This window comes from Oncorhynchus masou, unplaced genomic scaffold, assembly GCF_036934945.1.
Source record: "Oncorhynchus masou masou isolate Uvic2021 unplaced genomic scaffold, UVic_Omas_1.1 unplaced_scaffold_2502, whole genome shotgun sequence".
Classification (NCBI taxonomy): domain Eukaryota; kingdom Metazoa; phylum Chordata; class Actinopteri; order Salmoniformes; family Salmonidae; genus Oncorhynchus; species Oncorhynchus masou.
This window is the reverse complement of record NW_027016873.1, coordinates 32,764-45,000: the sequence shown is the minus strand read 5'-3', so window position 1 is coordinate 45,000 and position 12,237 is coordinate 32,764. Positions and strand designations below refer to the sequence as shown.

The following is a 12,237-nucleotide window of genomic DNA, read 5'->3' as shown; positions in this document are numbered from 1 at the left end:
TAGAGGACTGGAGTTGGGCTGTTGGAGGACTGGAGTTGAGCTGATGGGGGTGCTGGAGGACTGGAGTTGGGCTGTTGGGGGTGCTGGAGGACTGGAGTTGGGCTGTTGGGGTGCTGGAGGACTGGAGTTGGGCTGTTGGGGTACTGGAGGACTGGAGAGTTGGGCTGTTGGGGGTACTGGAGGACTGGAGTTGGGCTGTTGGGGTACTGGAGGACTGGAGTTGGGCTGTTGGGGTACTGGAGGACTGGAGTTGGCCGTTGGGGGTACTGGAGGACTGGAGTTGGGCTGATGGAGGACTGGAGGGGCTAATGGGGGTACTGGAGGACTGGAGTTGGGCTGTTGGAGGACTGGGATGTTGGAGGACTGGAGGGGCTTGGGGGTACTGGAGGACTGGAGTTGGGCTGTTGGAGGACTGGAGTTGGGCTGTTGGGGGTACTGGAGGACTGGAGTTGGGCTGTTGGGGGTACTGGAGGACTGGAGTTGGGCTGTTGGGGGTACTGGAGGACTGGAGTTGGGCTGTTGGTGATACTGGAGGACTGGAGTTGGGCTGTTGGGGGTACTGGAGGACTGGAGTTGGGCTGTTGGGGGTACTGGAGGACTGGAGTTGGGCTGTTGGGGGTACTGGAGGACTGGAGTTTGGCTGTTGGGGTACTGGAGGACCGGAGTTGGAAAGCACTGTCAGAATGTTTCAATTAATGCAAAAATGTCAGTGGAATGGGATTCCATTCTCCCTTTAAAAAAAAGCACAAATAAATAAATACACCATCCTCTGCAGAAGCATGAAAAGAGATGACATCACGACAGACAGGCAGAGGCAGAATCAACCGGGGGACATTATTGAACATTCACCAATTATAACTCTCAAAGCGTTTCATAAAGGGCTGTAGCGGGTACGTCGATGCTGAGTGATGCTCGATCGGGGGAAAATAAAACAAATGACTTGGGTGAGATGTCATAGTGTGTTAGTGCATATGGCATATGCTCTGCCTAGTGATTAGGAATCTGGAAAATATTCCGGAAGGCCCTACTAAACATCCACCCCAGGAGACTGTCTCATCGCCTCAGCTAACCATGTGTGAAATAGCTTCAGACAACTTTAATATTGATAACGACTGTTCACTCTGAGAAACTGATTCACCTTCAGCAGAGGTGAAAGAAAAACATTTATTAAGACCCTCACACACACACACACACACACGCACGCACGCACCCACACACACACGCACACGCACGCACACGCACACACACACACACACACACACACACACACACACACACACACACACACACACACACACACACACACACACACACACACACACATCAGGCTCCTTGCAAAGCACCTGGAGATGTCATTGGTCTATAACTCAGGTTTAAAGCCAGCATTAGTGTTGTCAGGTGTTGGTTTATAGGAGAACCAGTCTGATCAATTCAAGCTTTTCCTTTTCCTTTGATCTTTAATTAATTGTACTTTTATTGCCTCCAATATACACACTTAGAAAATAAACGCTATCTAGAACGTAAACGGGCTCTTAGTCTGTCCCATGAGGGTAACCCTTTGATGCTATCTAGAACCCAATAGGGTAAACCTTTGATGCTATCTAGAACCCAATAGGGTAAACCTTTGATGCTAAATAGAACCCAATAGGGTAACCCTTTGATGCTATCTAGAACCTAATAGGGTAAACCTTTGATGCTAACTAGAACCCAATAGGGTAACCCTTTGATGCTATCTAGAACCCAATAGGGTAAACCTTTGATGCTATCAAGAACCCAATAGGGTAACCCTTTGATGCTAACTAGAACCCAATAGGGTAAACCTTTGATGCTATCTAGAACCCAATTGGGTAACCCTTTGATGCTATCTAGAACCCAATAGGGTAAACCTTTGATGAAACCTTGTTGGTTCAAGGTAGAACCCTTTTGGTTCCCGGTAGACCCGTTTCCACAGAGGGTTCTACACGAAACCCAAAATGGTTTTCCCTGGAACCAAAACGTTTTTTTTTTTTTTTACCTAGAACCAAGAAGTGTTCTCCTGTAGGGACAGCTGAAAGTACCATTTTGGAACCCTTTTTTCTCAGTGACAAATCCACACCACGGTCAAATAAGGGCATTCAACATCAAAAACAGACCAGGCTAAAACAATATTTAATTTGATAAGGGCATTCAACATCAAAAACAGACCAGGCTAAAACAATATTTAATTTGATAAGGGCATTCAACATCAAAAACAGACCAGGCTAAAACAATATTTAGTTTGATAAGGGCATTCAACATCAATAACAGACCAGGCTAAAACAATATTTAGTTTGATAAGGGCATTCAACATCAATAACAGACCAGGCTAAAACAATATTTAGTTTGATAAGGGCATTCAACATCAAAAACAGACCAGGCTAAAACAATATTTAGTTTGATAAGGGCATTCAACATAAAAAACAGACCAGTCTAAAACAATATTTAGTTTGATAAGGGCATTCAACATCAAAAACAGACCAGGCTAAAACAATATTTAGTTTGATAAGGGCATTCAACATCAAAAACAGACCAGGCTAAAACAATATTTAATTTGATAAGGGCATTCAACATCAAAAACAGACCAGACTAAAACAATATTTAGTTTGATAAGGGCATTCAACATCAAAAACAGACCAGGCTAAAACAATATTTAGTTTGATAAGGGCATTCAACATCAAAAACAGACCAGGCTAAAACAATATTTAATTTGATAAGACCAGACCAGCTAAAACAATATTTAGTTTGATAAGGGCATTCAACATCAAAAACAGACCAGGCTAAAACAATATTTAGTTTGATAAGGGCATTCAACATCAAAAACAGACCAGGCTAAAACAATATTTAGTTTGATAAGGGCATTCAACATCAAAAACAGACCAGGCTAAAACAATATTTAGTTTGATAAGGGCATTCAACATCAAAAACAGAAAACAATATTTAATTTGATAAGGGCATTCAGACCAGCTAAAACAATATTTAATTTGATAAGGGCATTCAACATCAAAAACAGACCAGGCTAAAACAATATTTAATTTGTTTGATATAAAACAATATTTAATTTGATAAGGGCATTCAACATCAAAAACAGACCAGGCTAAAACAATATTTAGTTTGATAAGGGCATTCAACATCAGACCAGTCTAAAACAATATTTAGTTTGATAAGGGCATTCAACATCAAAAACAGACCAGTCTAAAACAATATTTAGTTTGATAAGGGCATTCAACATCAAAACAGACCAGGCTAAAACAATATTTAATTTGATAAGGGCATTCAACATCAAAAACAGACCAGGCTAAAACAATATTTAGTTTGATAAGGGCAATATTTTTAGTTTGATAAGGGCATTCAACATCAAAAACAGACCAGGCTAAAACAATATTTAGTTTGATAAGGGCATTCAACATCAAAAACAGACCAGGCTAAAACAATATTTAGTTTGATAAGGGCATTCAACATCAAAAACAGACCAGGCTAAAACAATATTTAGTTTGATAAGGGCATTCAACATCAAAAACAGACCAGGCTAAAACAATATTTAGTTTGATAAGGGCATTCAACATCAAAAGACAGAAAACAATATTTAGTTTGATAAGGGCAGACCAGGCTAAAACAATATTTAGTTTGTTTAGCAATTGTCACTAGACAATTAGAGGAGGAGCTTGGTCACATGTTCACTAGAGGAGGAGCTTGGTCACATGTTCACTAGAGGAGGAGCTTGGTCACATGTTCACTAGAGGAGGAGCTTGGTCACATGGTCACTAGAGGAGGAGCTTGGTCACATGTTCACTAGAGGAGGAGCTTGGTCAGATGTTCACTACAGGAGCTAGGTCACATTTTCACTAGAGGAGGAGCTTGGTCACATTTTCACTAGAGGAGGAGCTTGGTCACATGTTCACTAGAGGAGGAGCTTGGTCACATGTTCACTAGAGGAGGAGCTTGGTCAGATGTTCACTACAGGAGCTAGGTCACATTTTCACTAGAGGAGGAGCACATTTTCACTAGAGGAGGAGCTTGGTCACATTTTCACTAGAGGAGGAGCTTGGTCACATGTTCACTAGAGGAGGAGCTTGGTCAGATGTTCACTAGAGGAGGAGCTTGGTCACATGTTCACTAGAGGGGATTAAGCTTCTTGTCTTTCTTGTGTGGTTGTTTCAGATCTTGTCTTGAATTGCTGGATTAGCCCTAACAACACACGCAGGCAAGTGGATTAGCTGTCCTGTGCATAGCTTCTCCCACGCAGAACAAACTCCAAAAATGATCTGTCGACCACGATATTGTCTGTAAGATATTAACAAAACACTATTAGACGTTCAATCGTTGTTTGTATTCCTACTGTAGCAGCACTATGTAGAATATTACACATCTCAATCAATCAATCACATGTATTTTTTAAAAATGAATAGAAATAAACAGAATCCCAGACTAAAACCCTTAACAGCAAGCAATGCAGTTGTAGAAGCATTCTTTATTCCGACTGTAGCAGCAAGATGCAAGGTATTACACACCTAACAGACACACATTAGCTAGCTAGCTACAACACACAGGTATAGTTCCTCCAAGACTAATATGAATCATAAAGGCACGGTCATTCCTGTACTCTCTGAGACAGCCATTGTCTTTTGTTTTGCCTTCTCAGATAGACAGAGTACACACTAACATAGCTCCTGTGAAGCTGTAAAAGCTAGTACTGCCCCCGTTTTTAAAAGCCTGCCTTCAAGGGTTGAACACAACAGGACAAGGAAGGGGGGCTCCTGTCAGGCTGTAGTCTTTACAAAGCCAGGGAAAATGAGTCAACCTCGATATGAGGCAGGGGGGCTCCTGTCAGGCTGTAGTCTTTACAAAGCCAGGGAAAATGAGTCAACCTCGATATGAGGCAGGGGGGCTCCTGTCAGGCTGTAGTCTTTACAAAGCCAGGGAAAATGAGTCAACCTCGATATGAGGCAGGGGGGCTCCTGTCAGGCTGTAGTCTTTACAAAGCCAGGGAAAATGAGTCAACCTCGATATCCTGCAATGTCCTGGCAGAGCCAGGAACATCGTTGAGACATGTCCAATGGCTCTGTTGAACAAGGACAACCATATCTACACGCTCCTAGCGTGATCGTGCCAGGGAAAAAGGACAACCATTTCTACTTGCTGCTAGTGTGATCGTGCTATTGAACAAGGACAACCATATCTACTCGCTGCTAGCTTGATCGTGCTATTGAACAAGGACAACCATATCTACTCGCTGCTAGCGTGATCGTGCTATTGAACAAGGACAACCATATCTACTCACTGCTAGCGTGATCGTACTATTGAACAAGGACAAACATATCTACTCGCTGCTAGCGTGATCGTGCTATTGAACAAGGACAACCATATCTACTCGCTGCTAGCTTGATCGTGCTGTTGAACAAGGACAACCATATCTACTCGCTGCTAGCGTGATCGTGCTATTGAACAAGGACAACCATATCTACTCGCTGCTAGCGTAATCGTGCAATCGGAGAAACATAAAGGCCACAATAATTGCAACAAAACATGACTCTATTCATTTTTATTACCAACAGACTCAATCAAGCCAGGGAAGATGAGTCAATGAGATCATTTGTTGAACTCTCCCATTCGAAAATTCAAAAATAACACTATGGTGCATAATTATGTCTGAAACACCTCTCATCAACCAGAATTGTCGTGCTATTGAAGGACAACCATTGCCAAGAGTGTGCAAGGCTGTCATCAACCAAATGGGCAGCTCAAATATAAAAACCATGTTTTTTAGTTGTTTAACACAACCATTCTACTCGGTTACTACATGATTCCATACAATGTAGAAAATAGTAAAACTAGGAAAAACCCTGGAATGAGTAGGTGTTTACATTTTTTTAAGTGTATAACAAAAAAATATTGGTAATTTTCTTTTTGAACAAGGACTTCCCTTGCCGTTAATGAAAACACACCACTGTACACTAGTCAGTGATTAGCCAACATTTTACCACTTTTTTCCCCATTTTTTCCCCATCAGTACACACTCAAACAAGGTACTATATCCACTCATCCCCCTTGTGTCAATAGATCATGCATACTAAACTTCACGCACAATAGCCACCCCCAACAAGCACCAGACAATCACATACACCATCCTTTCCTTACTAATAACTCTGCATTTCTCAAATTTAGACTTCAAGCTTTACCAAAACAATTGTGACATTTATTTGGATACAACCATAACAATGAGCTGATTTCACCAGACATAGAAAATGTGTTCTCTCTTGTCAGGACTGATGTTCAGAGGAGCTAGCTAACAACACAGTTAACACAATCAGTTCAAACTGAAGCTGCAAAGACTGCAAACTAGCTGCACTTCTCGACTCCCGACACATTCACTACTATGTGACAGCTGGAGATAGAATTTGAATATTGAAACAATATTTCAAATGTTGGAGAGACAGACAGCAAGGTTTATACAAATCTCAGCAGTTTTTATGCTTTTTATTGTGGAGATCAAGTTTATAAATTGCCTGGCTGGGCTGATGAGACAGTGGATTTGGATTGCGCAGTCAGATGGAACAAAGTAAACAGGCATTTTAACGTCATAGATTTAGCCGGTGGTATCTTGTAGAATAGACACCGGCTGGCATGAGGTTTAACAAATCAGCCTTCAGGATTGGAATCACCCGTTGTATCAAAACAATCAACTAAGCCTCCATAATACAGAGAACTACAGTATAAGTTGTAGCCTTTTATTATAAAGACACCAACTATGACAACAAAACGCAGACAATGTTTACGCCTAGCTTCAATATATGTCGCTGCTAGTCATGGACTCATGGAAAGATTAAGCAAAGGTAACTAAGACGAGTTCCTGGTGCTGAGCTTAATGCCGCTGCAGATGTTGATGGGATCGGACTCTGTAAATAGAACACTTGTGACCCGTTTCAGGACACTAGGGGCATGTCCCGTGTCGTTACTTCACCGGAGAACCATTTGAAGGCATTATTAACCTGAAATGTCATGTGCCTTAATAATACACTTGTATGCCATCTGAATATATGAATACAACTGTTCAAATGTAGCACGCTTCTGTCTAAAACATTGGCCACTGGTCAGTGTGTCTTTTCTAACGTAGCTGTTTTGAAAGATATCACGTAAGTACATGTGAGATAATGTCTAGATGCTTTTTATGGTGGAGATCACATTTGAAAAATTGCCTGGTTGGGCTGATGAGACAGTGGATTGCGCAGTCAGATGGAACAAAGAAAACAAGCATTTTAACGTCATAGATTTAGTAGTGTTGCTCTCCACTCTCTGGAGTACCGAGTTTTGAAATCGGTGGAATTAGAGATAGCTAAGGAGATGGAGAAGCTTTCTGGCGTTTGATTGACGACGGAGTCGAAATGAAGCACAGACAGCTGTTGTATAAATCACCTGTCTCCAGATTACATCTTCAAACTAAGGGTAACCATGGCATCCGTGACAGAGAGGCAGAAGCGTCCATCCATGTATGCAGGTAAGAGAGTCTAGCTAGCTACATTTTGAGAAATTAGATGTTTGTAAATGTGGCAGAAAGTTGTTTCATTTCAAGTTAAAGTGTACCATTAGCTAGCTAGCTACCATCAGCTGGCTGGATGGCTAGCTAGCTACCATTAGCTGGCTGGATGGCGATCTAGCTACCATTAGCTGGCTGGATGGCTAGTTAGCTACCATTAGCTGGCTGGATGGCTAGCTAGCTACCATTAGCTGGCTGGATGGCTAGCTAGCTACCATTAGCTGGCTGGATGGCTAGCTAGCTACCATTAGCTGGCTGGATGGCTAGCTAGCTAATGTTACGTGTATAACCTCTGTTGTAATATTCGTATATCGGAGCCATTTGCATTGGTAGTTATAGCCTAATGTTCATGCCAATGATAGCCAGGTAGCGTGGGTTCTTCACTGCTGTTAGGACAGAATGCTCGGATCAACCCTTCTGGCACTCCAGATTTATTATGGATCCCCATCAGTTCCTTCCAAGGCAGCAGCTACTTTTCCTGGCACTCCAGCAGCTTGTCTTCCTAGGGTTTATTATGGATCCCCATCAGTTCCTTCCAAGGCAGCAGCTACTTTTCCTGGGGTTTATAGTGGATCCCCATTAGTTCCTGCCAAGACAGCAGCTACTCTTCCTGTGGTTTATTATGGATCCTCATTAGTTCCTGCCAAGACAGTAACTACTCTTCCTGGGGTTTATTATGGATCTCCATTAGTTCCTGCCAAGGCAGCAGCTACTCTTCCTGGGGTTTATTATGGATCTCCATTAGTTCCTGCCAAGACAGTAACTACTCTTCCTGTGGTTTATTATGGATCCTCATTAGTTCCTGCCAAGACAGTAACTACTCTTCCTGGGGTTTATTATGGATCTCCATTAGTTCCTTCCAAGAAAGCAGCTACTCTTCCAGGGGTCCGTCAAAATTAAGGCACTTATACAATTTTTAAAACATTACAATACTCCACTACCACATATCTACAACGCAAAAGCCATGTGTATTTGTGTGTATAGTATGTATGTTATCACATGTGTGGATCTGTATAGACATGTCACATGTCACAGGGGTGATAATGGCTTCAATAGACATGTCTCATGGTGTGTGTGTGTGTGTGTGTGTGTGTGTGTGTGTGTGTGTGTGTGTGTGTGTGTGTGTGTGTGTGTGTGTGTGTGTGTGTGTGTGTGTGTGTGTATGTGTGTGTGTGTGTGTGTGTGTGTGTGTGTGTGTGTGTGTGTGTGTGTGTGTGTGTGTGTATGTGTGTAGACAATAGACATGTCATACTACATGATATACAGTGATGGTTCTGGATCTGATTAGGTATGTGGCTGGCAGACTAACCTGATAGTTGGTTTATCAGGTCTGTGGCTGGCAGACTAACCTGATAGTTGGTTTATCAGGTCTGTGGCTGGCAGACTAACCTGATAGTTGGTTTATCAGGTCTGTGGCTGGCAGACTAACCTGGTAGTTGGTTTATCAGGTCTGTGGCTGGCAGACTAACCTGGTAGTTGGTTTATCAGGTCTGTGGCTGGCAGACTAACCTGATAGTTGGTTTATTAGGTCTGTGGCTGGCAGACTAACCTGATAGTTGGTTTATCAAGTCTGTGGCTGGCAGACAAACATGATAGTTGGTTTATCAGGTCTGAGAGCGGCAGACTAACCTGATAGTTGGTTTAAAGAAACCTGTGAGAAAACTGAGAGAGACAGAGAACCTGATAGCTGGTTTATCAGGTCTGTGGCTGGCAGACTAACCTGATAGAAACCGAGGTCTGTGAAAACTAGAGAGAGACAGAGAGAGTTTAGAGGTCTAGGCTGAGAACAGACTAACCTGGTAGTTGTAAACCGAGGTCTGTGGCTGAGAGAGACAGAGAGAGCAAGAGAGCTAGAGTTGGTTTATCGAGGTTTGTGAGCTAGCAGACAAACATGATAGTTAGAAAACTAGAGAGAGACAGAGAGAGCAAGAGAGCTAGAGAGAGCGAGAGAGAGAGAGAGAGAGAGAGCTAGAGAGAGAGAAAGAAACCGAGAGAGTGAGAAAACTAGAGAGAGACAGAGAGAGCAAGAGAGCTAGAGAGAGCTAGAGAGAGAGAGAAAGAAACCGAGAGAGTGAGAAAACTAGAGACAGACAGAGAGAGCAAGAGAGCTAGAGAGAGAGAGAAAGAAACCGAGAGAGTGAGAAAACTAGAGAGAGACAGAGAGAGCAAGAGAGCTAGAGAGAGCGAGAGAGAGAGCGAGAGAGAGAGCTAGAGAGAAAGAAACCGAGAGAGTGAGAAAACTAGAGAGAGAGCGAGAGAGAGAGCTAGAGAGGTGCGCTAAGGCAGAAAAGGCACATCTGAGTCTTGCTCATTTCAGCCCTGCTCTATGCAAATACCCCCTGTACCCCTTTAGGTTTTGGACCTATCACTAAACAGCTGATTTAAATAATCAAATAATCATCAAGTCCCAGGACCGAGTTTCAGAAATGCTGCTATAGAGGCCCTGTACAGGATCCTTCTCAGCTAATAAGGTCCACAGATTAATTCATACAACTGTGGTTCCCAACCTGTGGTCCACTGGGATACTGGTGGTGGTCCACTGGGATACTGGTGGTGGTCCACTGGGATACTGGTGGTGGTCCACTGGGATACTGGTGGTGGTCCACTGGGATACTGGTGGTGGTCCACTGGGGATACTGGTGGTGGTCCACTGGGGGTGGTGGTCCACTGGTGGTGGTGGTCCACTGGGGATACTGGTGGTGGTCCACTGGGATACTGGTGGTGGTCCACTGGGGGTACTGGTGGTGGTCCACTGGGGGTGGTGGTCCACTGGGATACTGGTGGTGGTCCACTGGGATACTGGTGGTGGTCCACTGGGGATACTGGTGGTGGTCCACTGAGGATACTGGTGGTGGTCCACTGAGGATACTGGTGGTGGTCCACTGACTGGGATACTGGTGGTGGTCTACTGAGGATACTGGTGGTGGTCCACTGGGGATACTGGTGGTGGTCCACTGGGATACTGGTGGTGGTCCACTGGGGGTGGTGGTCCACTGGGGATACTGGTGGTGGTCCACTGAGGATACTGGTGGTGGTCCACTGGGATACTGGTGGTGGTCCACTGGGGTACTGGTGGTACTGTGGTCCACTGGGGGTGGTGGTCCACTGGTGGTGGTGGTCCACTGAGGATACTGGTGGTGGTCCACTGGGATACTGGTGGTGGTCCACTGGGGATACTGGGGATACTGGTGTGGTGGTCCACTGGGATAGGTGGTGGTCCACTGGGATACTGGTGGTGGTCCACTGGGGTACTGGATACTGGTGGTGGTCCACTGGGATACTGGTGGTGGTCCACTGGGTTACTGGACTGGGTACTGGTGGTGGTCCACTGGGGATACTGGTGGTGGTCCACTGGTGGATCCACTGGGATACTGGTGGTGGTCCACTGGGGATACTGGTGGTGGTCCACTGGGATACTGGTGGTGGTCCACTGGGATACTGGTCCACTGGTGGTGGTGGTCCACTGGGGATACTGGTGGTGGTCCACTGGGATACTGGTGGTGGTCCACTGGGGGTGGTCCACTGGGGATGGTGGTCCCACTGGGATACTGGTGGTCCACTGGGATACTGGTGGTGGTCCACTGGGGATACTGGTGGTGGTCCACTGGGGATCATGGTCCACTGGGGATACTGGTGGTGGTCCACTGGGTTACTGGTGGTGGTGGTCCACTGGGTTACTGGTGGTGGTCCACTGGGGATACTGGTGGTGGTCCACTGGGGATACTGGTGGTGGTCCACTGGGGATACTGGTGGTGGTCCACTGGGGATACTGGAGGTGGTCCACTGGGGATACTGGTGGTGGTCCACTGGGATACTGGTGGTGGTCCACTGGGGTGGTGGTCCACTGGGATACTGGTGGTGGTCCTGGGGATACTGGTGGTGGTCCACTGGGTTACTGGTGGTGGTCCACTGGGGTACTGGTGGTGGTCCACTGGGGATACTGGTGGTGGTCCACTGAGGATACTGGTGGTGGTCCAATGGGGATACTGGTGGTGGTCCACTGGGTTACTGGTGGTGGTCCACTGGGGATACTGGTGGTGGTCCACTGGGGGTGGTGGTCCACTGGGGATACTGGTGGTGGTCCACTGGGGATACTGGTGGTGGTCATGGTCCACTGGGGATACACTGGTGGTGGTCCACTGGGGATACTGGTTACTGGTGGTGGTCCACTGGGTTGGTGGTGGTCCACTGGGATACTGGTGGTGGTCCACTGGGTTACTGGTGGTGGTCCACTGGGATACTGGTGGTGGTCCACTGGGGATACTGGTGGTGGTCCACTGGGATACTGGTGGTGGTCCACTGGGATACTGGTGGTGGTCCACTGGGGATACTGGTGGTGGTCCACTGAGGATACTGGTGGTGGTCCACTGGGGATACTGGTGGTGGTCCACTGGGTGGTGGTCCACTGGTGGTGGTCCACTGGGGATACTGGTGGTGGTCCACTGGGGATACTGGTGGTGGTCCACTGAGGATACTGGTGGTGGTCCACTGAGGATCCACTGGGGATACTGGTGGTGGTCCACTGGGGATACTGGTGGTGGTCCACTTGGGTACTGGTGGTGGTCCACTGGGGATACTGGTGGTGGTCCACTGGGATACTGGTCATGGTCCACTGGGATACTGGTGGTGGTCCACTGGGATACTGGGGATACTGGTGGTGGTCCACTGGGTTACTGGTGGTGGTCCAC

At 45.7% G+C, this 12,237-nt stretch overlaps 1 protein-coding gene across 1 annotated transcript in view; it reads right to left on the bottom strand.

Moving 5' to 3' along the window:
* Positions 1 to 11,164, bottom strand: part of LOC135539296 (uncharacterized) — a 12,378-nt gene extending 1,214 nt beyond the window's left edge. The window contains exons 1-2 of the mRNA XM_064965121.1: positions 11,023 to 11,164; positions 10,553 to 10,716 (exon numbers count right to left, since the gene is read on the bottom strand). Of these exons, the coding sequence (XP_064821193.1) occupies positions 10,553 to 10,716; positions 11,023 to 11,164 (306 nt within the window). The remainder of the gene's footprint in view (positions 1 to 10,552; positions 10,717 to 11,022) is intronic.
* Positions 11,165 to 12,237: the final 1,073 nt, after the last annotated feature.